Source organism: Paroedura picta, chromosome 4, assembly GCF_049243985.1.
Source record: "Paroedura picta isolate Pp20150507F chromosome 4, Ppicta_v3.0, whole genome shotgun sequence".
Taxonomy (NCBI): domain Eukaryota; kingdom Metazoa; phylum Chordata; class Lepidosauria; order Squamata; family Gekkonidae; genus Paroedura; species Paroedura picta.
Window position 1 is genome coordinate 29,563,977 of NC_135372.1, and position 26,473 is coordinate 29,590,449.

Sequence of the window (26,473 nt, forward strand, 5' to 3'; positions counted from 1 at the left end):
GGAAGGCCTGGAGGATCATTGTCCATGGGGTCGCAATGGGTCGGACACGACTTCGCACCTAACAACAACAACAACTCTGGGATCTGCTAATTCAATCTGTATTTAGATGTAGGCACCGCTTTGTACAGGAAATGGCTATAAGTAGATACAACCCACTCAATTCCTGTCCCCTCAATGCCTCTCCTTTCCCGCCTAGCCACCTTGCTTTCCCCTTGGCACTTGCAGGGTGTGGGGCAAGAGGGAATGCACCTCTGACCCCAATACCCTTTGTCTTGATTTAGCAAATATACAAACTCTGCTCAGGGCAGATGCTCAAAACACTAGTGAGGCTTCCATGACTTCCTGAAACTGCAGGATTGGGGTTTTGTCACGATCCTGTCCTGAAACAACTTGTTTTCTTTCCTTCATGCACTGAAGTACGTCCAGCCTGATAAAGAATTCAGAGGGAGCTCAGAAATTTGTGCGCTTTTTTGAGAGAACAAATATAAAATCCATGGGCACTTTAAAAACCAACAGCGTTTTATTCAAGGTATCAGCTTTTGCATGCACCTGCACTTCCTCAGATACAATAGATGTATCTGTACATATATCTGTACATATATTGTGTCTGAGGAAATGTGCCTGCACATGAAAGCTGATACCTTGAATAAAACGTTGGTCTTAAAGGTGCCCCTGGACTCTCAATTTGCTCTTCTGCTTCAGACTAACATGGCTACCGACTTGAATCTATTTTGAGACTTGCAAGTCTTATGCTGTAAAAGGAACGGAAGGAGCTACTGCAGAGTTACAAGGAGCGAATCTGGAGGGGGTTACTCGAGATAAAGTTTTCTTGGGACAGACCAGGCGGGCGGAAACCAGAGCGCCAAGTCTTTTTTTCAAGCTGTTCTTGCTTCCAATGAATAAATGGGCAGGAAGATTCCAGTATTATGGCCTCCTTGCTGTGTTTTCCCTCATAATAAGTCTTCCTGCTCCCCCCCCCATCCTTCCTGGCTCCTCTGACACACGGTCCCCCCCCCCAGCCCTCTGCAGCATTGTCTCTTTCCAGCCTTGCGCAGGGGAGGAACACAATGGACTCTGAATATGCTTTTCTTTGCCAGTTGTGCAAAGATCCTTCTCCGCATTTCTTTTCTCCTTTGCCATTGTCCTCCATAAAGGGGGGCCCAAGACCTCTCAGGATTCCCTCTACACAGCTACTCACTTTGCAGAAGGGCAGGCCTGGAAGTGCATGCGGCTCTTAAAGCTCAAGGGCAGGAGCAGAACAGGGGCCAAAGCCCTACAAAGGAAGCCCACAATTCAGGATTGGATTGGTTTCCCTGGTCTGGTGAATCATTCCTTTGTCTGTCATCCCGCGCCACCCCCCGCCCCCCATTTCCTTTTTATTTTTAGATCCAGCCTTTTCTCCCTCCTTGCTGAAGTGTTTCGTCTTTACCAACCTCCTTCTTTAAAAGGCTCTTGAGCCTCTCTCAGCAGGAGCCCTCCAAAGTCTGCATTTGGGTTGGGGGTGGGGAGGGGGGGCGGGCAGGACGCACACTACTGAAAACTGCAAGGTAAGAAAGTTGCCCGGGGGGCAGGCTGCAGAACGAAGCCACGGCATAGAAACTGGACTCCAAGTTGGCAGAGAACTCCAGCTCTGCGTTCCAAAATTCCTGGAGATTCCGGAGTGGAGCCTGGGGAGGGCAGGCACATCAGCATGGTGCAATGCCCCCTCCCAAGAAGATATCTCCAGGGCACTAATTCTACGGGTCCTCAAGGCAGTCCAACAAAGGAGCTTTGGCCCTCAAAAGTTCATACTCCAATATTCGTTGGTCTCTCAGGTACTCCTGGATTCGAATCTAGCTGTCTGTACTGCAGATCAACCTGGCTACCCTGTGGGTGATGGAGGACCCCTTGAAGGAGCTGCAGCCAAAGGGAGCTTAGCAGGACTGAAGACTCCCAACCTCTCGGTCACATTAGGACTTCTGTGACCCAGAGGTGCTATTGCCTTTGCTCCCTTCTTCCTTTTAAAAACATTTGAAGTTGTATTTTATGACTTTGTTATTATAAAGGCAAATATAATTGTACTTTCAAGGCCTAAAGGCATGAAAATAAATTATTGCTATTACATTTTAACTTTTTTAAAAAATTGTGGCGTCTAGATATTTGTGCCTTTGTGGACTCGTCCCATGAGAATATCAATATTAAAAATTATTTTGATATAATTTTAAATGCATCGATTTTTATTTCCCCTCCCCCTTTACTTTAGGCACAATTTAGTAGTTTTTTGCAGGCCTTAATCAGATTGCTGTGGGAGATCCATGTGAAAACATCAACCATCATAAAATAGGGAGTTCTAAAGTTTGGTCTTTTCACACAGGTCTTTCACGACAATCCAGTTCTCTCTCAAACCCCCCCGCCCAAGGCAGCCCTTTTCCATCAAGGGAAAAACACCCAACAATATTCCCTGTTAGAGGAAGTTTCAGGTGGGCAGCCATGCTGGTCTGAAGTAACAGAACAAAGCTTGGATCCAGGAGCACCTTCAAGACCGACCATGTTTTCTTCTGGCTTGAGGCTTTCATGTGAGGCACCCATCAGACACATCCCTTCTCGTGAAGGAAGATGAAACAGAAGAGTCAAATAGGTCACCGTGTTGGTCTGAAGTAGCACAATAAAATCAGAGTCCAGTGGCACCCTTAAGACCAACAAAGATTTGTTCAGGGCGTGAGCTTTCCCAAGGAAGCCTGTTCCACTGAGAAACCGCTCTGTCAGGAAGTTCTTCCGGATGTTTAGATGGAATTTCTTTTGAATTAATTTCATCCCATTCGTTCTGGTCTGTTCCTCTGGGGCAAGAGAGAACAACTCTGCTCCATCCTCCATATGGCACCCTTTTAAATACCGTATATACTTGCATATACTTGCATATTTCCAGCACAGTTTTTAGGACTTAAAAGACCTTCTCGACTTATACGCGGGTAATTGATTAACAGCCTGCCCCAGCCAGCCAATCGCAGCATTGCATCTGCAACCTGAGCTATTTGCAAGTGAGCTAGTGGCCTCCAGTTAACTTTACCTTCTGCAAAGATCTTAAAAACTAAGCTCTTTGCAAGTGACCTAGTGGCCTCCAGATAACCTTTGCCTTCTGCAAAGATCTTAAAAACTAAACTCTTTGCCAGTGAGCTAATTGCTTCCAGCTAACTATTGCCTTCTGCAAATATCTTGAAAAGCTTAGTCTGGCAGCTTGTAGGACATCAATGGTTTTACTGAGGGATTCTGATATTTTTCCCCTTCTTTTCCTAATCACTTCTTCCAAACTGTTCTTTTGGTTTCTGTGGATGGGGTGGGGTGGGTTTTGGGGGTGCTTTGGGATTTACTGTTTTTTCAGTGTTTCTTCTTTTATCTGAGGGGCAGCATTGTTTGCCTCTTCCTCTTGGGGTTGTGTTTCTTTTAAAAGTTGATTTTTACAGTTCTTTCTTTCAGTGTTTTGTTCTGGGGGGCACTGTAGCCCCCAGTTTGGTAGCTGTTGTACTTGTAGTAGGTTGCCAACTTTGGGTACTATTGTTCTGCTCTGGTTTGCTGGCCTGGGGGGGTCAATGTTTGGTTCTCCTGCCAGAGCTGTTCTCACAGAGCAGTTCTGTCAGTGCTCTCATGGTGCCTGGCATCAAGAGAGGAAGGGAAGGCAATTGTAAGCTGCTTTGAGACACTTTGGTTAGTGAAAAGTGGAGGTACAAAAACCAGCAGCTATTCATTCTCTTGACTTTTCTGTATTTGTTGGGAGGGAGGCTGGATGGGAAAGCCTGTGATGACTGAGCATGGATTAAGCGCTTAGGCCACCCTGTAAATTTGCCAGTAGCCTGCTGCATTTCCCACCCTCGGCTTATATGCGAGTCAATAAATTTGGCCAGATTTTTTAGTAAAATTAAGTGTCTCGGCTTATATGCGAGTATATACGGGACTTGAAGATGGTTATCAGATCCCCTCTCAGTTGTCTCCTCTCTAGGCTAAACAGACCAAGCTCCCCCAACCTTTCCTCATACGACTTGGTCTCCAAACCCCTCACCATCTTTGTTGCCCTCCTCTCGACATGCTCCAGTTTGTCTGCATTCCTCTTCAACTGGGGTACCCAAAACTGAACACAAGACTCCAAGTGAGGCCGAACCAGAGCAGAGTAAAGCAGTAGCATCACCTCCCGTTATCTGGACACGATACTCGATTGATACAGCCCAAAATCCCATTTGCCTTTTTAGCCACTGAGTCACACTGCTGATATATGTTCAATGTATGGTCTACTAAGACTCCTAGATCCTTTTTGCACATGCTACTGCCAAGACAAGTCTCCCCCATCCTATATCAGTGTATTTGGTTTTTCCTACCTAAATGCAGAACTTTACATTTGTCCCTATTGAACTTCATTTTATTCAGTTTCGCCCACTTCTCCATCTTCCTTCCTTTCAGAATGCCATGTCGCTTCCGTAACAGACTTCCGTTGCAGAACTTGAAGATGTCTCCCTATGGGTGTCATCTAAGTGGTTGTCACATCAAAAATGTAAACATTTTCTTGAGACAGCTGCTGCAGCCGGGAGGGGGGGGGAGAATTCTCTTTTTGGCAAAATGACAGCTCTGATGAGGAGCACAAGAGAAAGAAGCAGTTGGTGCCACCCTGATGTCATCTCATGGCTCCCCTCCAAGAATAGAGTTGCCAGGTCCCTCATAGCTGCTGGTGGAAGATGCAGGATGCACATTACGGGAGAGGGGAGAAGCACCGCCAACTAATGCAACATGCTGATGCCACCTGGAAGTTATGTCAGCAGGGGACATTCTGGCTTTTGGGCAAAACCTCTATGGTAAAATTAGCTTCCAGCCATAGAGTTTTGCCCCAAAAGCAGAGCGCCAGGGATCTGGCAACCCTACCCAATAATGCTGAGAACTGTACACTTGTTCAGGGTGTGGGTAATTCTGCCTGGGATCCTCTGCCATTCTTCCAATTCTCATTTCCAGCAAGAAGGTTGACAATCCAGCCACTCGGGACCCTCTCACTTTTTGGATTAATGTTATCACAAACAACTCAGTCACTTGCCAACTCTGGGTTGGGAAATTCCTGGAGACTTGGGGACAGGGCCTGGGGAAGGCGGGATATGGGAAGGGGAGGGACCTCAGCAGGGAGGGGCTATGTTGCCATGGAGTCCACCTTCCAGAGCAGCCATCTTTTCCCCTCCACGGGAACTGATCTCTGTGGACTGGAAGACAGTTGTGATTCCAGGAGATTTCCAAGCCTCACCTAGATGTTATCAACCTGAGCTGCTTAAGGTTTAGGTCTGGGGTAGTCAAATGCTGGCAGGGGCTCATGGGAATTGCAGTCCGTGGACATCTGGAGGGCTGCAGTTCGACTATCCCTGGCAGGTTCAAGTCAGAAGTAGACTGAGATGGGTCTTTCATGATTCACTACTGAAGAAGACAGCAGTGACTCATGAAAGATGCTCTGCCAGTTTTTGTTAGCTAGGAGTCATCTGAGTATTCCAACCAGTCTCGTGTGAATTCCACAGTCCGAATAAATTATTCCCGGGCTAAGAATGTAACACTGTGGGAATCTCGGTTAACCTCCCTTTCTGCCCAAATCCAAGTTTCTAGCCCCCATGGCTGTGCAACTTTGTGGCCAGTGTCTGCAGGAATTGAACCTTGCTACGTTTTGTCCTAAGAAAAGCTGTGGACTCCCCACCCCACGTGAGAGATTCCCAAGGGTCAAAAGCAAAGGGAGGCATTCCAAGACATTTTGTAAGCTGGTGTGACTTGCGTGTGGGAGGGGGGGGCGTGTTCCCTTGTAAGTGGTCAGTGTTCTAAAACCTCTCTTTCTGATACAACTAGTTCATTCAGTTATTGGCAATTAACACAAGCAGTCCAAAAGCTAGCTAGATCAAAGCTAAGCACTCTGCTCGCTCCCTTGGAACTGAACCAGTTTAGCAGAATGGGAATGCACTATTTGATTCAAACATTCGAATCCAGCAGCTGCTCTTGCAGCCTTACTTGCTGTTTCCTTTTCAAAAACCTGCATGAAACCGGAGCTGCCAGATAGTTCAGATCCAAGATGTAGCTGGGACCTTGCAAGACATATTTAGGGGTGCTTCGGGGAGCTTCCCAGCAGGTCTTCCAAACCCCACCAGTCTCCACCAACTGCAGCCAGGCTGACCAGGAGAGGAAATTCCCTTGGGACTTCCCGGCCCCCATTGTGAGACATGACATCTACCAGGGCCTCGTAGGTCAAGTTCTGGAGCCAGACTTCTTGGCCAAACTTTGGTGCTGGCCGAGAGCTTGGAGGATTCTGGCATTTGGAAAGCGACCCGTTCAAGCAGACCCGGGATTCTTCAGGACTGAAGTCCTTTTGGACAACCTGTGCGTATTCCACCTCACTCCAGGTTTCTGGAAGTTCCAGGGGCAGCCCTCTCTCTTTCCAAAATAGGGCCTTCTTTCCGATCACAGGAGTAGGCTGAGGGTATTCGTGCCAAGTTCGGGGAGTCTCAGCTCGCCACTGGTTTCCTATCAGCACCTTTGGGTCTGGGTCCTCCTCCTTGGACGGAAGGACTTGCAAGAGGTCGCCGATGGTCAGGCCGAGGTAGTCGGGGCTCTGCTTCTCTGGAGGAGCTGAGAAGTCCTGCATGGAAATGCAAGAGGTCATCTTAGGCGAGGTCTCTTTGCCAGCTGTTTGGCCCCAACATAATCATCGCAGGGGTGGAGAAAGCTGCCTTCCCTGCGGCAAGTGAGGAGGGGTGTGTGTGTGGGGAGACAGGGCCCATCACCTCTCTCTCTCCCTGCACCACTCAGGGCTGCTCTGAGTTTTTGGTCTCTCTGCCTTTGTGTTGCAGAAGGGCTGTGCAGAGAGACATTCTCAGCCTGCCACTGGCCAAGCTTCTTCAATGTCACATAAGAGCACACCTGAGAGATTGTAAGGCTGCCATCAGCTGAGGCTTATCAGTGGCTACTAGCCATGGTGACAGAGGGGCACTTCCGCATTCAGAGGCAGGAAGAAGAGTTGGTTCTTATATGCCGCTTTTCTCTACCCGAAGGAGTCTCAAAGCAGCTTACAGTCGCCTTCCCTTTCCTCTCCCCACAACAGGCACCCTGTGGGGTGGGTGAGGCTGAGAGAGCCCTGATATTACTGAAGAAGAAGAAGAGTTGGTTCTTATATGCCGCTTTTCTCTACCCGAAGGAGGCTCAAAGCGGCTTACAGTCGCCTTCCCTTTCCTCTCCCCACAACAGACACCCTGTGAGGGAGGGGAGGCTGAGAGAGCCCTGATATTACTGCTCGGTCAGAACAGCTTTATCAGTGTCCTGGCGAGCCCAAGGTCACCCAGCTGGTTGCATGTGGGGGAGTGCAGAATCGAACCCGGCATGCCAGATTAGAAGTCCACACTCCTAACCCCGACACCAAACTGGGGAAGGCCTTTCTGCCCTGTTATTGGCTCCCCAGTGGGACTGCCTGACCCCTGTGTGAGACAGGATGCTGGACTAGATGGGCCCTCACTGGCCTGATCCAGCAGGGCTCTTCTTCTTAGCTGCTCATATCTTGGGAAGACAGACTGAGAAGGGGTTTGAGAAAGCATTGGAGTGGGGAGTTGTAGGGCAGGAAGACTGGGAGTGGTCGAAGAGACAAGGGGAAGAGAAAAACCTTTAAGAGGAGAAGATCACTCAACCCTGGACCAGGAGCAGCGATTTCAGGAGCTGAAATCACCAAGTAACTGAAATCCTAAGAAGCATCGAACAAAGGATAGGCAATCCTGGTACCTCTGCCAACCTCTGTATGCCAAACTTTGTTGGCCTTAAAGATGCTACGGGACTCCAACTTTGTTCTGCATGCCAAACCAATTTGCTCAGCAAATCACTGAGCAAGTGACATTATTGCAGGGGCCAGCAATGTGGGAGAAAGCACCAGGCTTGGTTCATCCCCATCACCCGCCCCCTACTAACAGACATCCATGTCCCCAGCCAAGTCCCTGAGATGCCAGCAATCCTGTTGGGTGTAGCCCTCATTTCCATCCCACCTTCTTTTGTGCCTCTCAACTTGCTTTTACAGTGCCGTGGCGAGCCCAAGGCCACCCAAGGCCTTTGCGTTGTTGTTCAGCACTGGAGTCAAAACAGGTCACCTACCCCTGAGTCACGCCTCCCTAAGTCCACCAGATGGGTTTAGAAGGGAGGAACTCTGGACCATTCCGCACCAGGATCTATGTAGCAAATTGGTTGCGGAATGAAAAAAAGCCATTTTAAATAGTGGAATTCGTCGTTATGCATACCTGGCTTTGTAGTGGAATCCAGTTGCATTTCTATCGTTTCTGACAGGCTTCCGGTCTCGGCAAAAATCGCTAGCCAGGAATCGATATTTGCCGAGCTTTGTCCAGCCCCTGGCCGTCAATCAAACGAGCAGCCAATGGGCGGCCGTTATCATGCTCCCGAAAAGCCCCTTTCCCTTTAAGGCAGGTTTAAAAAACACACACACACGTTGCAACGAATCTTCGTCGATTCATTGCAGGAGAGAGCAATCTAGCTAGCAGGTGGCGTGTGAGCTGCCGTTTCATCGTTGCCACGCTCCCCCCCGAGTGAAAAAAAATCCACCCCCCCCACACGGGCGTGATTTTCGGCCGAAAATAAAGGGAAAATAAACCAGCAAATGGGGCTGTGTGGTGCTTGGTGACTTAAAACAGCTCTGGGGAGGGACTGCAGCCGGGGAAGCTTCGCTGGGTAGAAGGCTCGCCGGTGCGTTGATCTCCGCTCACTCTGAGAAAAAAAAATGGCGATCGCTTAGCCGGAAGATCAGAGGAGAGAGCCAGGGGGCGGGACTTTGCAGAAACCGCAACAATGGTAATGCACAGAACTTTTTTGCTAGTGTTGCAGTTTGGTTGCAAGAGTGTAGCGGTTTCCAGAGGGTGAATCCACTTTTTGGGATTTCCCTGAAAGCGCTACAACGAAGCGCTTTTTGCGGATCGGTTTCAGGAATGTGGCAGATTGTCAACGACGTTGTGCATAACCACATTTTTGTAGTGATTTCAATTTGCCACACTCCTGCTACAAAGAATCTGTGCGGAATGGCCCTCTGTTTAGGATTGCACTGCAAACCCTCAGTAGGAGCATAATCATAAACCCCACTCCTCTGAAGTCTGGCTGCACACATTCACGCTGATTCACATGGGTAGCTGTGTTGGTCTGAAGTAGCACGATAAAAACAGAGTCCGGTAGCACCTTTAAGACCAACAAAGATTTATTCAGGGCGTGAGCTTTCAAGTGCAAGCACTCTGACTACAACTGAATTCAAAAGGACTGATTAGCTGTTTTAGTAAAGCATTATCACATTGCATAATTTGGCTATGACACAGTTTACTAACTTGCCACTAATTTATTTTTGCCTTCTGTCTGTGCTCTTGTGATCCTAGTTCCGTTTTGTCTGAGGAAGAGTGCTTGCACTCAAAAGCTCATGCTGTGAATCGATCTGTGTTGGTTTTAAAGGTACAGATTGCCATTTAGTTATTCCTTGGAAGGCTAAACATGTCTGGAGTACCAATGGGCCTTCCTTCTGGCAGGACAGTGAGGCGAGGTGATATGGCAGGGAACCTTCCATCTTAGCTGTGGATCATTCAGAGGCTCTGGCACTTCCTTCCCTTCCTGTCACATGACTCTGATGTTACTTGCTTGCCATTCAGAGAGTCTCAAGCTGGTACCTAAGGGACAAAGGCTGTATCTCCCATTTGCCCCACAAAAAGAAATTCCAGGACTCACCAAACGCATCCTTTGTGGCGCCCACAAAGCCAGGTTGCTTTTGGCTGGGTCAGGGATTTGTGGCCACAGGTAGTTCTGGAGCCTGAAAAACACACATCTCTATAAGGTTGGGTTCTGCCGCTTAGATGAGATGGTGAAGTTTTTAAAACAAAAAGATTCCTCTATTAAAACATCTATTTCCTGCCTTTTCCTTTTGGCTCAATACTCGATAGAAACTTTTTCATTTTAAAAACAAAAAAAAATAAAACAGCAACCCCCCAATCTCTCCCCGACCCCATTGAAAAGATGGCTGCCTTTCAAAACCTGGCAGACAGTGAGGCCTGCACGGCCTCCTGCAGAGCTCCAGAGATGGGGCCCCCCTCAGGGAGCCTGTCCCGCACAGTCAGAGCCACCAAGGAAAAGGGCCTACCTCTGGCCAATGCCGGATGGGCACCCAAAGGGGCTGACTGCTGACCGCAGTTGGCACACAGGGACAGAGGGAAGGAGATGGACCTACGGTTGTGCACGGCAGCATCCGAATTGGCCATTCCAGGCCAACGCAGCCATCGCCGTGCCGGTGCATAACTCGGCGCGCGCACGCAGGCGCGCCTGTGTGTGCATGCTGAATTATGCACCGATGCCTGCGCCTCCCCCCCCCACTCGCGGCACGGCGCTGGCTGTGGAGGCCTCAATTATGTGGTCCCTGGCCATGGAGGACTTTAAAGGCCATAACCAACACCTGGATTTTAACTTTGAAGCAGACTGGCAGACAGTGTAACTGCTTCCAAATCGGCAACGTTGCACCTGGAAGTTGGCCCCTGAGAGTTGTCGGGCTTGTGTCTTCTGGGTCAGTTGTGGTCGTCTTCCGAGGCGACCCCTGTGCAGCTGCAAGCTGCCACCTGTCCATTTGTCCTCTTCTGAAGAGAAGAACTCAACCCTGCCAGCTTCCAGGTGGGATATCGGGATCCCCAGGGAATTACACCCCCTCTCCAGACAACAGAGAGCAGTTCCCTTGTCCTGATGCTGCAAAGACAGACAATTTCGCTGCAACAGTCTTCCGGCTGCGCAGTAATTTCCTGTCTTTGCACAAAAATCGGGCTTCTCAGGCACAGATCTGGTGTGAATGCCGCCATAAGCAGCCATCTCGCTGTTTTTTGCAGTTGGGAAAAACGGCGAATTGTCTCCCCTACTGGGTGGCAATTCCGGCAATCCAGTGCATTTGGCCTGAAATCAAATTGCTTTCCTCTTTTCTCCCTGCCCTTGCCTTGGAAGCCCAAGTCTACCCAGCTTTATGCTATTATTTTAAAAAAAATTCATTTTGCATTAGGACATATGGTCGCTATCCAAGCTGCTAACCAGAAGGTTTTAAAACAGATTTCCTTGCTTCCCTGTGATGGGGGTCAGTCTTAAAAAAAAAAAAAAAAAGGACAACAAAACCAAAAGTTCTCCCTTTCCTGTTTTTTGAGCTGGAAACAAAGGGTCATTCCTGTTCTGTGGAAATCCCTTTAGTTATGTAGATTAGTGGGTGAAGGGGGAGAGGAAAGATGACATCGCTCTTTGAACAATCACCTTAAACTTTTCGCTTCTGCCATAGATAGATCAATCTGGCGGCAATGTTTTTCCCTCTCAAAACAGAACCCCGTTTGTTAAAAACAAGCCCTGACTCCAAACAATCTCAACACATGCATGCTTCCAAGCGCTACTGAAGGTTTTAAAACAGATCCCCACCCCCTCGCAGGATGTACTAAAATGATTGACATTTTAATGCTGGAAGGCCTATTGGAAATAAGGGGAGGCACGAATGCCAATTGACTTGCATGGGCTCCATTGAAATAAACTGCAGTAGGAAAAAGGTTGCAGAGAAAACATGGAATGGATTTCCCATTACAATAAGACAGACTACACAGGGCCTGGAATGACAGGTCTCGGAGTAAGGTGCCCATCTGTCCCGCATCTCCCGGGACTGCCCCGCCTCCAGGCAAATTGCCCCGCGTCCCACCATGTTCCCTGCAAATGTCCCGCAAGGGTGCCCAGCCTGTCACGAGGTGAAACGAGGTTGAACAGGCGAGACAGCGCGGGGCGGCACGATGCAAGGCAAGGCGGTGCAGGATGAGGCAAAGCGGCCAGCCCTAGGGAGCCAGAGACAGCTACCTGCACCCCGCCCCCAGCGTTGCGGGCCAGCCCAGATGGGGTGGGTGGCCGGAGGGCTGCCTCCGCCCTGCTCCCCACTTTGTTCCGCCTACCCAGCTGGCCAGAGAGCAGGCCGCTGCCGGCCTGGCTGCCACGTTGGGGAGACCGTGGCTGGGATCGAGGAGGCAGTCTGGCGCGGGGCCTGGCGAGGCCTCCATCCTCCCTTCCCCGAAACCGGTGGCCAGTGGGAAGGCAGGTGGGATGGCCTGGCTCGGAGACGGCTGGTTTCATTGGCTGCCTGCTTCCCGGGGCTTTCCTGCTGCCAGCGCACATGGCCAGGAAGAGGAAGCAGGTGAGAAAGCCGGGGGTGGAGGGGACAGGAGGAGAGTGCCCCCGGCGTCGAACAGGAGCCGCTGCCCCCACCCCCTGCCACTGCCGCCGAGCAGGACCCGCTGCCGCTGCCAAAGCAGCTCTTCCCATCTTTACCCCGCTACTTAACAGGAGCCGCTGCAAAGCAGGAACAGTCACCACTGCCCCCCCCCACTGCCGCCACTGAGCAGGAGCTGCTGCCCCCCCGCCACCACTGCCCCCCTGCCCCTGATGTCCCACCTTAGGTCCCTCACAATCTGGTCACCTTATCTCAGAATAGAATGAAAGCTCCTGGGAGTATCACTCTGGGTCTGGTCATTCCAGTCCTAGATCCCCCATGGAACTCCCAGGGGTTGTCACTCCACTGTGGGACCTATCATTCCAGGCCCTGAGTAGTCTGTCTTATTGCAATGGAAAATCCACTCCATGTTTTCTTTGCAACTCTTTTCCTACTGTAATGTATTTCACTGGAGCCCACGCAAATCAATCGGCATTCATGTCTCCCGTTATTTGCGATAGATCAATCAAGCATTAGTGCACATGCGCAGAGAGAAAAAAAAAGGGGGGGCATGGGATGGTGTTCCCACGGCTCTGGGAGGATCGCCAATCTGAGGTTAATGCAAAGGGCAGGAACCGAAGCCTATCCTCGGGATCTGCCTTAGGAGGCAACTTTATTGCTGTTAGGTGCGAAGCCGTGTCCGACCCATCGCGACCCCATGGACAATGATCCTCCAGGCCTTCCTGTCCTCTACCATTCCCCGGAGTCCATTTAAGTTTGCACCAACTAGGAGGCAACTAGGGTTGTGCAATTCGCTGGCCGCTATGGGCGGGAACAGCCACTTCGGCTGTTGAATCACACAACCCTAGAGACAACTAGTGCGGATGGCCAGGCGCAAAAACAATTTGCCTCCCCAGAGACCAATCCAAGGGAGATCCGGAGAATATGGACAACTGGGGGAATGGCCCTGGAGAGAATGGAAGCTTTTGGACTCTCTGACACTGCCCTCTGTTGAGGTCCCTGCTTTTCCAAGGCTCACAACATGAATATGGCAGCCCCACTCCACCCCCTGTCAGGGGCCAGGATAGACCTGGCCGCCGTCTCTGGCACGTAGCTGGTATATTTGAAAAGCCAGCAAGCTTCACCGAAGACCAAAAATGGTTTTACCCATCATCCCCCAAGGAGGGCTTTGGAACTGTAAATTGCCACCCCCTGCTGCCCTACACAGTGGGCCGTCCCTCTCCAGGGGCCGGTGGGTTCGAAATCAAGATGGTGGAGCTCAGCCGGGACTTGGGAGGGGGGGTATTGGTGACAGAAACCCTGAGATGGAGGAGCAGGGCCAAGAGCAGGCCACTAAGCCTATGGGCATACACTTGCAGTTTGCAGAGGCAGACCAAGGTCCCAATGAAGAGGAGGAGAAGGAATCCCACACAAACAGCCGACAGCAGCACTTTGGCTTCCATGTAGTCTGTCAAGAAAGCAAAGAGACAGAGAGAGAGACTGCAGTTGCTGGGAGGACACAGCAAGATGAGAATATTCATCCCCAGCATGATCCCCATGGGTGGAGGGGCCCCCACCCAAGCAGTTTTAGGAAGGAGGTGAGACCAGGAGCTAGTCTGCACTCACATATTTTTTTCCACTGTAAATCTTCCCGAATTCTGGTTGATTTGAACCCATATCTACAGCCTTCCATTTTCCTTATTTTAAACACCACCCTTCTGCATTTGCATTGTTCCAATGGAGTCTCTGTCGGGCTTGACTGGGGTTGGGGAGTTGGGTGAAGCTCCAGCCGGCATTAAAGGAGCACAAGGCTGGAGAGTGTTTTATTTCTTGCCTTTTGACTCCCAAAGATTTCTTTTTTAAAAGGTCTACATCCTAGAACAATGACTAGGCGGACAAGCATGCAGGTGATGCCAGAAATAATTCCGCCCCCCAAAAAAAAGTGGTAACACAAAGCATGCCTCTCTAAAGTCCGCCCCCCAAATCAGGAATGAGATTTTTAAAAGTTGTATGCATAGGCATTTAAACGGAGAACTATGAATTAAAAAAAAATTCGTGGGCATTACGGGACCTTTAAAGCATGGAGAAAGGGGATTGGCTGCCTGGATTGATTGACAGGCAGAAGAGAGTCGCGTGTAATGCGCGTTGCTCTCTTCCACCATTTCCAGCAGCACTTGTGGAGGGTGAGAAGCGCAAAAAGGCAGCAGACGAAAGCAAGACAGCAAAAAGGTGAGGAGGGGCCTGGAGGCTACACTATGCCATTCAGCTGGCTTAATGCTATTTTTTCTGATGTGCGGAAATGCCCTGAGAATTGCTGAACCCACACATTGAGTGTGCATTAACTGTTACTTGTGAGAAAGACTACCGTCACCTGCTAAGAAGCAACCATTAAAAGCACAGGCACAGGGGTTGATTGAAAAGTTGGCAAAAAATAAAATAAATTTTTTTTGAGAAATTGCAGAGAATACTCAAAATGCAGTTTCCATGAGACCCAAAATGTGTGTTATTAGGAGTATGTCCTAAGAATTTGCCATTACTTGCTAGGGAATTCTTTCCCATGTGCCTACTGCAGCTAGACTCTTAGTTGCTTCATGAAGGAAGCAGCAAGAGTGACCAGATCTGGATATGTGGCTGGGGAAACTATAAGCATATGCCACAATGGTGAAGCTTACTAATTTGCTGAACAGAAGAAGAAGAAGAAGAAGAAGAAGAAGAAGAAGAAGAAGAAGAAGAAGAAGAAGAAGAAGAAGAAGAAGAAGAAGAGTTGGTTCTTATATGCCGCTTTTCCCTACCCGAAGGAGGCTCAAAGCGGCTTAGATTCACCTTCCCTTTCCTCTCCCCACAACAGACACCCTGTGAGGTGGGGGAGGCTGAGAGAGCCCTGATATATTGCCCGGTCAGAACAGTTTTATCAGCGCCGTGGCAAGCCCAAGGTCACCCAGCTGGTTGCCCTGTGGGGGAGCACAGAATCAAATCCGGCATGCCAGATTAGAAGTCTGCACTCCTAACCACTACACCAAACCGGCTCTCATAAATTCTGGGACTTTCTCTTAAAATACATCGATGTATCGTTTATTAGATTACTGCTTGAACTTTCCTCTCTTTACTTGTTTATTGACTTAAAACTGGATCTGAAAAGAAAAGTGGGCCACCGCACTGGATGGAAACAGCGGGCCTTTGGGTCTCATAGTCTTGATTAACCCATGGGATCCTCTCTCACCGTCGTTCCTGGTGCGGATGGAGAGAACACCCCCGCTGGTGCTTCCCGCATCATTGGTGGCTGTGATGTAGGTCTGGATCAGGACGCCAGGGGCCAAGCCCTCAAGGAGGTAGTGATGGGCGGAGCTGTCCAAGACCACTGCTGCTGGCAGATGGGAGAAGTGATTATTCCGGAGACAACCAGACACTGATGGCCATGGGAAGACTTACCTGGGTCCAGGCTAAGGTCGCCAAACCCTCTGGTGAAGGCCGGGGTCCTGTACCACAGGGCTAGTCAACCTGTGGTCCTCCAGATGTCCATGGACTACAATTCCCATGAGCCCCTGCCAGCAAACGCTGGCAGGGGCTCATGGGAATTGTAGTCCATGGACATCTGGAGGACAACAGGTTGACTACCCCTGCTGTACCAGGCTCCCCATCCCACAACTGGCCAGAGGGCTGATGTGGTGGCAAAGCTGGACTTACACAGAAAAGGAGGCTCAATCAACATTGCAGTGATGTTATTCCAGGGGCATTTTCTTCAGCTCTTGATAAATTAAGGTATTTGCTTTCTGATATGGACTCACTTGTGACACAAAGGGCTGCCACCTTTGCTTTGGCCAAAAGAAAGATTCAAGCTGGCCTTGGGTCAAATGAGCAGAATGTATGGGTTAAGTGTAATTTTTATTCTGCATTTGTTTTTAATAATTTTATTGTATCTGATTTTGCGATGGCCTATGGCCTAGTGCCAAATTTTCCATAGAGTTTTTGCCCAAATGCCAAAGCATCGCCAGACATCACTGCACATTGAAAGTGAAGTAGATTTTCCAGGGCACATTGAAAGTGACATATACACACCACTGCAACATCAGCTGGGTTTCCCTCCCACTCCTGGTAAGCCTGCCCCCATCTTAGTCCTGGCCCACCCTGAAGTTCTGCTCAGTATGATTGGAACAAGTCATGACCCTGCTCCTCCACATGAAGCCAGCTGGGTGACTTTGGGCTTGTCACAGCCCTGTTGGAGCTGTTCTCACAGAGCAGTTTCTCTCACTCAGCCCCACGTCCCTCACACGGTGCCTTTGTAGGGGGAGGAAAGGAAGTCGATTGTTAGCTGCCTTGAGACTTCTTCCGGCAGTGAAAAGTGGGGTATAAAAACTAACTCTTCTTCTTCTGATTTTGCTGTTGTCTTTACTGTTGTTCCAATTACTGGTTTAAAGACTGTCAACATTGGTATATCCAAAACACCAACATCTTCGTCATGGCTACCCCGATTTTATGCAATAAAAGCTGGTTCTGCAACACAAACATTTTCTTTCCTTTTGCATGTGGGGGGAGCAACTGCCCTGACCTGAACAGCCCAGACCCCCGCAAGCTCATCAGACTTCAGAAACTAAGCAGGGCTGGCCTTGGTTAGTATTTGGATGGGAGGCCACCAAGGAAAACCATGCAGAGGCAGGCAATGGCAGACCACCTTTAAACATTCCTTGCCTTGAAAACCAAGGTAGATAATATTGTCCATGGCATCCAGGTGCATCTGGCATCAGCCCTAGAACATTATTTCTATAATGTCCTCGTATCTCTCATCCCTGGCATTACATTTTATGACACACATGGCCTGGGCTGATAAGGTGACATGGACATCAGATCTGGCCCTTGGAACAAAAGAGCTAGACACCCTTGCCTTACCTGGGCGCTGTAAGTTACTTGCGGCTTGTAGAAGAAGAAGAAGAAGAAGAAGAAGAAGAAGAAGAAGAAGAAGAAGAAGAAGAAGAAGAAGAGTTTTTATACCCTGATTTTCACAACCCAAAGGAGTCGCAAAGCAGCTTCCAATCACCTTCCCTTCCTCTCCCCACAACAGAGACCCTGTGAGGTGGCCGAGGCTGAGAGAAATGACAGGGCTCTCTGTGAGAACAGAACTATCGGACTGTGACAAGCCCAAGGTCACCCAGCTGGATGCAGGTGGAGGAAGAGTGGGGGATTAAATCCAGCTTGCCAAATCAGAAGCTGCCAGGCTGGCTCCTGTAGGCACTTTACACCACCATTCAGCAAATGTTGCATTCTGCAGAGACTTCTACAAGTTTTCCCCAGTCACCAGAAATCTTATTCAGACTCCCGCTCAGGCTTATGAAATTTCAGCAGTGGACACTTCCAAGTATATTTTTGGTTGCCAAAGTGGCAAGGAACTTGCTTCCTTAAAATACATAAACTGACGTTCTCAGGAATCCAATTCTGTGCATGAGCCCTCCCCTATCCATGCCATTTGCTTGATGACTGGGATTTGCATCAGAGGCTCCATAGGTATGCCCCCATTTTTTGATACGAGATGTGGGGGCTGTAAGTCTAAGGGCCTGGCTTACAGAGGACTTCCTGACATTCTTTAATGATTTTGCAGCAGATGAGCACTCACACTGCTCATCTTTCCCTTCTTCCGTGTAGCAGATGGTGTAGTTTTGAATTTCTCCACCTTGTTCCTCCAGTGGGATCGGGTCCCATTGCAGCTCCACCTGGGACTTCCAGATATGGACGACATTTAACATCGGGGCACTCCGAGGAGCTGGAAAACAGCCGAAAAAGGAGGTTGTTTTTTTTTTTCTGAACATTTCTCATTCCCATGGATTGAGATCTCAACTCAAGCTTCAAGATCTGAGAGCAGACAGCACGAAGCAGCATAACTTGGTCACAGATAGACATTGCTTTCATGAGAGGTTCTTTTGGAACAGTTAATTCGGGGTTCCCCAACATGGTGCTCGGGACACCAAGGTTCCCACTGGTACTTCCTCTATTGCTCCCCAAGCTTTACAATAAGTAGGTGGGGCCTGTAAGGCATGGCGTATGATTGGCTGACCTCTTTCAACTGAAAAATGATGTTCTGAGGGAATAAGTACTTTGACTTTGCAGTACTTTGACTTTACCTTTTCCTGTCAGGGCACGATAAATCCCAGCCTTTTAAAACTACCAAGAATCACTCCGGCTGCAAAGTCAAAAGCAGCATTAAAATTCTATTCTCTCCCCTATTAAAAAAAAGAACGAATTGTTTATTATTCTTTCAGGAATTCTGAGAGACAGGATTTTTTTTTTTTTTGAAAACGAAGACAGTTTAAGGGACTGTAACTGAGGCCATCAAAACATTCTGTGTTCTCAGGACATTTAGGGATTTCAGCAAGGCAAGTGAGAGCTTTAGGATTTCACTTTATGTGAATTACAGTTAAGTTTTGTAACACAGCCACTTTTCGCCACTCATAACATTAGAGGAACAGAGCTCGAGTCCAGTGGCACCTTGAAGTGCAACAAATTTTTATTCAAGGCATAAGCTTGGGCATTGGTCCTTGGGTGACCTGGGGCTGTCATATTCATTCAGACCTTACAGGGTTGTTAACAAGACAAAACATAGGAGAGGAGAACAGTGTAAGCCGCTTTATACCAGAGGCATCAGACATACCAGAGGTGTCAAACTCACTTGTTACAGCTTTCTCCAATATAATAAAAGGCTAACGAAAGTGGGTGATTTACTGCCTACCTGATTGGTCGTCTGTAGGTGTAGCCCCCACTTGACCATGGAGGGCCAATGGCATGTTTGCCCCGCCCCTGACCGCCTCCCACCTGAAAGAAGTGCTGGCCCACCTCCTGAAAGTAAGCCAGCCAGAGAGTAAGGTGGCTGGGAGGGAGGCAGAGTCTAGGCCGCAGGACAGCTCCAAGGAGCCCAGGGCAGCCTCTATGGCCACCCACCCAAGATCCTGGGGGTAGGGGTGGGAGGCCTGGAAAAGGATGCCCACTGGCCCAACAGAGCCTGCAGCAGTCTGCAGAGGCCTCTCCATAGCCCAACCCAATCTGGGGTGGCCATGGAAGACCCATGAGCCCCTGCCAGCCTGAAGGCGTTTGTTGGCAGGGGCTCATGGGAATTGTAGTCCATGAACATCTGGAAGACCACAAGTTGACTACCCCTGCTGTAGAGGCCTCTCTGTGGCCTTCCAAACTTGGGGGGGCGGGCGTGGAAAGCCCTGGAAAGGCTTCCCACCAGCCCTTTGGGGCCCATAGCAGTTTTTAGCAGCCTCTCTGCAGCCCATGCCCATTCAGCGGGGTGGGAAAGGCCCCATAGGGCCCAGGGCAGCTTCGGGCACTCCTCCACATAGCCTAACAAGTCCTTCCTCTCCCTCCCTCCCTCCCTCCCTCCCTCCCTCCCTCCCTCCCTCCCTCCCTCCCTTCCTTCCTTCCTTCCTTCCTTCCTTCCTTCCTTCCTTCCTTCCTTCCTTCCTTCCTTCTCCCACCATCCCCCTTCTCTTTCCTTCTCTTTATCATCCTTCCTTCCTTCCCTCCGTCCTCCCTTTTTCCTCTCTTCTTTCCTTCATCCTCTTTCCTTCCTGTCTTCTCCCTACCTCTTTCCCACTTCCTTTGTTTTTTCTCCTTTCCTCCCTCCTTCCCCTTTCTTTTTCTCTTCCTTCCTTCCTTCGTCCGTCCGTCCCTCCCTTCTTTATTGTTTCCTTCCTCCTCCTCCTTTCTTTCTTCATTGTTTTTTTCCTTCTACCCTCCACCTGTTTTCTCCAGAGGAACTGGTGCCTGGAGATCAGTTCTTCCTGAAGATCTGAAGGCCCCCAAATGGAGGTTGATGACCAAGCTGCCTGCACAGAGAGGGGCAGTGGGGGGATCAGTCCTGGACGTTGAGATTAGAATCTGCTGCTCTTTAACAGCTTCTTGGGGCTGGATCTCAAGATCCAGCAGGGGGAAGAGGGCCAGCACCCAGGAAGGACACGGTGCAAGCCTCCATCCTATGCCCGGTGCATTCCTGTGTGCCCCTAGGACCACATAACGGTCACTTTGTTGGGCTGGGCCAGAATTAAATTTTTCTGGTCTTCAAGGTGCCACTGGACTAAACCTTTGTTCAAACAGTTAAAAGAATGTGTTCACTGATTGTTTTCATTGATTCCAGAATATGTGATAGGCCAGATCTAAGTATTTAATTATTCCATTTATACTTGCCTTTCTCCTCATGGGGACCCCAAGTGGCTTATGCTGTTCTCCTTTCCTCTATTTTATCTTCACAACAGCTCTCTGAGGTAGTTAGCAGGTATGACTGGCCCTGGGTCATCCAGGCATCTTCCATGGCAGGATTGGGGATTTGAAGCCGGGTTTCCTAGGTACTAGCCCAACACTCTTAACACTAACACAAGTGGCACTGCCCTCCCCCAACTTACCAATCTGTTTTGAGAAAGCTGTGGTTGAACCGAAGCCCCAGACATGGCCGTCAGTGAGGGCAAAGATCTCCACATTGTAGAGGAACCCTGCCTCAATGGCCTCTGCAAAGAAAAAAAGAAAGAAAAGTGTTATGGATCTGGCAGTGTAAAATTTACAAGACCACAACAAAGACAGCTAAGCAGCAAGAGGATTTATTTAGGATACATGTTTGCAAGCATGGAGAGAAAGCTAACTGGAGCATTCCCTGAAGTCTGCATCAGTGCAGCTTATTTTTAAGACCTTGATACGTCATCATGAGGTATCCTGACACTCACTCCCTCACTGTCCCTTTGACCAATCAGGTCAACAACGAAGGGCGTACAATCTGACCTATCAGGGATGGCTATGTATCTTATTACAATTTTCTCGCTCTTTGTTTCAAAAAATACATTCCTTTATATGGAGGGATGCTACATTCAGGAGCTATCTGCTTTTGACAAACTCAAGGTTACTTTGAGAGACAAAGAAATAACTATACACATAGTGCCACAATGAACTCAAGATACATTTTGCCTGACCTAAAAATAAACCATAGACAGACTGTGTCTAAAGTGTGTTCCACAAATCTGTATTTGTGTTCTCAATTGTGTTCCACAAATCTATATAATCTATATCAAAAGGAATCCATAACATTAATTTGCATTCCTCCCCTAATGTGTTTGCCCTCCCTCTCACCTAGCTGTTTAGGTCTGATAGAGCTAAAGGTGGGGTCAGTCTGTGACAGACCAGGCACAGTGGCAGACGACAAGAAGTCATGCCATTACAGCTTGAAGGTAGAGAGGAAAATATTTAGCGGGGGACACGATGAGGTTCGATTGTTGCTCTGTAGGAACTCGAAACAAGATTAGAAAACACAGGAAATACCACAAAGACACCTTGTTTCTCTTCCAAAAATTCCTGTGGAGCTGATGCTGGACCTCACCCTTTGGGAAAGGAGGAAGCACGTAATAAAAAAGGATTTTTTAAAGAGCATAATTGAAATAAATGCGTGCAGGGTAGCATAAACAAAAGAGGCAGGTCTCTGCCCCAAGCTGGTTCCAATCTCAGTGTCAACAGGAGGGACACAATAGAAGCACAGGAAGAAAGAGAAGCGGGGTGGGGTGGGGGAGAATCTGGATGATTTCCTTTTCTATACAGCGAGGGTCCCCAGCCTTTTTGAGCTTACAGGCTCCTTTGGAATTCTGGCACAGTGTGGTGGGTGCAGCCCCAAAATGGCTGTAACAAAACGGCTGCTGCAGGACAGCATGCTTGGTGGAAATCAGAAGAAGAAGAAGAGTTGGTTCTTATATGCCGCTTTTCTCGACCCGAAGGAGTCTCCAAGCGGCTAACGCTCCCCACAACAGACACCCTGTGAGGTCAGTGAGGCTGAGAGAGCCCTGATATATGACTGCTCAATCAGAACAGCTTTATCAGGGCTGTGGCGAGCCCAAGGTCACCCAGCTGGCTGCATGTGGGGGAGTGCAGAATCGAACCCGGCATGCCAGATTAGAAGTCCGCACTCCTAACCACTACACCAAGCCAAGTCATGTCAGACCAGCCCTATCTCTTTTTTCGAGAAAGTGACTACCTTGCAGGATCAGGGGAATGCTGTAGACACAGTTTGTCTCGATTTCAGTAAAGCTTTTGATAGGGTTCCACATGATATTCTTGTTGACAAGTTGGTAAAATATGGTATGGATCCTAACTCTGTCAGGTTGATCGATAACTGGTGGACAGACCGCACCCAAAGGGTACTTGTTAATGGTTCAGCATCTTCTTGGAAAAGAGTGACAAGTGGAGTACCCCAAGGATCTGTCCTGAGGCCTGTGTTGTTCAACATATTTATAAATGATTTGGATGAGGGGTTAGAGGGGGTACTTATTAAATTTGCAGATGATATTAACTGGGAGGGGTAGCAAACACAACCGAAGACAGAATCAGAATACAGGATGATCTTGATCGGCGTGAAAAGTGGGCTAACTGAATGAAATTCAGTAGGGACAAATGTCAAGTTCTGCATTTAGGTAGGAAAAACCATTTACACCAGTATAGGATGGGGGAGACTTGTCTTTCAGTAGTATGTGCGAAGAGGATCTAGGAGTCTTAGTTGACCATATATTGAACATGAGTCAGCAGTGTGACTCGGTGGCGGGCTGTATCAAACGGAGTATCGTGTCCAGATCACGGGAGGTGATAGTATCACTGTAATCTGCTCTGGTTCGGCCTCACTTGGAGTATTGTGTTCAGTTTTGGGCACCCCAGTTGAAGAGGGATGCAAACAAACTGGAGCGTGTCCATTAGAGGGCAACAAAGATGGCGAGGATTTTGGAGACCAAGACGTATGAAGAAAGGTTGAGGGAGCTTGGTTTGTTTAGCCTGGAGAGGAGATGACTGGGAGGGGATCTGATAAACATCTTCAAATATTTAAAAGGCTGCTGTGTAGAGGATCTAGCAGAGTTGTTCTCTCTTGCCCCAGAGGGACGGACCAGAACCAATGGGATGAAATTAATTCAAAAGAAATTCCATCTAAACATCTGGAGGAAGTTCCTGACAGTTAGAGCGGTGTCTCAGTGGAACAGGATTCCTCGGGAGGTGGTGGGTTCTCCATTTTTGGAGATTTTTAAACAGAGGCTGGATAGCCATCTGACGGAGAGGCTGATTCTGGGAAGGCTCAAGGGGGTGGCAGGTGACAGTGGTTGAGCGATAGGGTTGTGAGTGTTCTGCATAGTGCAGGAGGTTGGACTAGATCAGTGGTCCCCAACCCGCGGGCCGCAGCCTGGTGCTGGGCTGCGAAGGCCTTGGTGCTGGGCCACGGCTCCTTCTTCCCTCCCCCCCGAAGCGAGAAGCTGATTAGCTCGCGGCCCGGCAAGCTTCTTGTTTCAGGAGGGGAGGGAAGAGAAGCTTGCCGAGCTGCAAGCTAATCAGCCGCTTTAGCGGCCGCTTTGCTGGCGGCCCGGAGGGGCCGGGAGGGGGAGCCGTGGCTGCCGGCATGGCAGATGCGCAAACGTTCATGCGCAGTCTGCCGTGCACACGCGCGGGCGCAAACGCCCCCGGGCTGCCCTCTCCCCCCCTCCGGAGCAGCGGTCCGCAGCGGCCGAAAGCTTGCGGACCACTGGACTAGATGACCCAGGAGATCCTTTCCAACTCTAAGTGACCTTGGGCTCGCCAAGTGACCTTGGGCTCGCCACAGCCCTGATCAAGCTGGAAGGCAAATGTAAGCCTCTCTGATACTCCTTTGGGTAGAGAAAGACGGCATATAAGAACCAACCCGTCTTCTTTTTCACAATGGCTGCCATACCTTACCTTCATTCACACAAGTGCAGATCTTTGTATTGTGGTGGCAGCTGCTGGCAGAGCAATGGCCATTTCCACACAGTGGACAAAATGGAGGGACGCTTCCGCCTGCAGCAGCGTGATATTGGATCATGTTATCTCCCCTCCACACATGCTGTGCAAGCAGCAAATGTGGGATGGAAACCAGCTGAGGGCATGGCAAAGCGTTCCTACCTCCATGCAGCCTTCCCATTTTCGGTCCACAGACCGCCAGCCTGTCCACTGTTCTCTTTCCCCACTGTGCCACCAGTCCATGTCAGTCTGGACTGACCCTTGCAGGGGGGGAAGGGCGGCATTGCGGAAAGAGCCCAGCCGGAGAGCCAGCCTGCCTCCGGCCACCTCTGCTCAGGAGATGGAAAGGTCAGCGGGGAGGGGGGGGAGTGCCAGGCTATCAGCCCCTTCCCTCCAGCGAGCCTGAGGTGCCATCACTGCATCACCAGGGCTCCTCCAGCTATTTGGCAGCTCAGGCTCACTGCAGGGAAGGGGCTGAGGGAGGGGCGCTCCCCCACCTGCTGACCTTCCTCAATTTCTGACTGGAGGGTAGGGCCATCAGCATACCAAAAATATTCCTTCCTCCAATCTTAATTCCAGTGACGTTCTCAGCACACAAGTGAAACAGGAAGGGGGAAAGATTCTCCTACGGATTCTATGGATTTATAGGATTTGTCTATGAATCCATCAAAGGAGCAGCTGGAAGAAGAAGGGTCCCGGGAAAGGGTGTGAATTGAGGGCTAGCAGGGAAAGGGGCTGGCACTGCAGTCACCTGTAATGACGACATGATCGGTGCTCCCTGGGTGATAATGCCAGGGGTGCTCATCCCCCAGTTTCCTGGGCAGCCGGCCCCACTCGAAAACATAGCTCATCCTGGGAAGCTGGTGGGACATCCACTGCAAGAGGAGGCCGTGGTCTCCAGCTGGAGATACCAGGAGCAGCAGCTGGGCAGGCGGTGCTAGGGGAGGAAAGGATTTACAAGTGCCACTGAATGTTCACAAACATACTGAAGCACTGAGGCGAAAGGGTGAGCCGTAGAATGCTGGAAAAATCAGTGCAGCTTTGCACAAGGCTTTGGGAGGAGAGGGAACCTGGAACAGGTGCAGAGAGTCATCCACAGCTCCCACAGCCTCGTGAGCATTTTGCAGCAGCCTCCACCACAGGGGACTGAGAGATGGCAGCAGTGGCTGCTAGACACTATCAGTGTGGAGTCCAGAATGCAGGAAAGTGTTGGGAACCCCCCAAGTGTCTGGTAAATTACCAAACCCACAGAATTCCGTAACAGCAGTTAAAGTGACTGGGCAATGCAGCCATTCAAGTGGAGCTGTACTGGATCATCCACATCCCTGGGTGGTTCTCGGTGAGGACAATGTGTGGTCTTAATGCATTCCTAGGGGGTCCGATCCCATGGATCCAGCCTATTACTGGCAGCTCAATGAAGAAACTCACAAGAACCTCTCCCGTCTGTCTGGCCTCACAGTCTACACAGGACTTATGGCTGTGACCCTCACTCACCTGCTTGGTCATCAGATGGTGAGACCACCAGCTTGGTTGGGGGAGATGTGCCCACTGAATTGCTGGCTGTAAGAAAGAAGGTAAACCCCTCCCCAGCCCAGAGGAGGAGTCTGCATTGCAGATCCTGAGTGATGCACTGTGGGGTCGCAGACTGCCCCTCTTTCTGTGAATGGAGGCTGTAGGCCAAGATCACGCCGTTGGCTTCCTTAGGCTTCAAGGGCTGGAGATAAAAAATGGGTTAATCATCAGTGTCAAATGTTTGGTCAACAGTCAGCAAATAATCCATCTGGAGCCACTGATGGAGTTTTGCTCTGCCAATGGCCCATCCAGTTCAACACCATGGCCAAAACCAAGGTGCCATGAGAAGGTCCACCAGCAGGGCCAGAACTTCGAAAGCCCTATCACTGTTGCCCCCTAAGCACTAAGAAGACAGAGCTGTACTGCTAGACATAGAAAGAGAGAGAGACAGAGAGCGAGAAGCCATGGTGGATCAGGCCAATAGCCCACCCAGCCCAGCCCTCTGTGTCACAGAGTGGCCAAAACCTAAGTGCTGTCAGGAGGTCACCCAGTGGGGTCAGGAGGTCACCCAGACCTCCAGAAGCCCCCCACACACACTGTGGCCCACAAGTACTAAGAATACAGACGCTCACTGCCCCAGACAGAATGTCCCATCTATACCTTGCTGCTAATAGCCACTGATGGACCATATCTGCCTCATATACCCAGTCCCCTCTTGAAGCTGTCTGTGCTTGTAGCCGCCACCCCTTCCTGCAGCAGGGAATTCCACATATTAATAACTCTTGGAGTGAAGAAAGCTTTCCTTTGATCCCCTTGATTTTATTGTGTGCCCCCGAGTTCTTGTATGGTAAGAAAGAGTGGACAATATGTGCTCAGGCAACCCATCCCAGAAGCACACACACACAAAAAAACACCCTCAGGAAAGAAGAACAGAGGGAAATGACAACCACAACCACCACCGCCTTCCCCGAAGTCATCGGTTTCTGGGTCAGTCAGCACTCC

At 49.7% G+C, this 26,473-nt stretch overlaps 1 protein-coding gene across 2 annotated transcripts in view; it reads right to left on the bottom strand.

The window, feature by feature from the left end:
- Positions 1–4,152: 4,152 nt before the first annotated feature.
- The window catches only part of LOC143836723 (interleukin-6 receptor subunit beta-like), a 40,291-nt gene continuing 17,970 nt past the window's right edge, over positions 4,153–26,473 (bottom strand). For both annotated transcript variants that reach the window (XM_077336260.1, XM_077336261.1), the window contains 8 exons: positions 25,454–25,673; positions 24,711–24,896; positions 20,596–20,697; positions 17,814–17,960; positions 15,429–15,569; positions 13,580–13,676; positions 9,733–9,814; positions 4,153–6,619 (listed from right to left, as the gene is read on the bottom strand). In XM_077336260.1, coding sequence (XP_077192375.1) covers positions 6,083–6,619; positions 9,733–9,814; positions 13,580–13,676; positions 15,429–15,569; positions 17,814–17,960; positions 20,596–20,697; positions 24,711–24,896; positions 25,454–25,673 — 1,512 coding nt within the window. In that variant the 3' untranslated portion in view covers positions 4,153–6,082. The remainder of the gene's footprint in view (positions 6,620–9,732; positions 9,815–13,579; positions 13,677–15,428; positions 15,570–17,813; positions 17,961–20,595; positions 20,698–24,710; positions 24,897–25,453; positions 25,674–26,473) is intronic.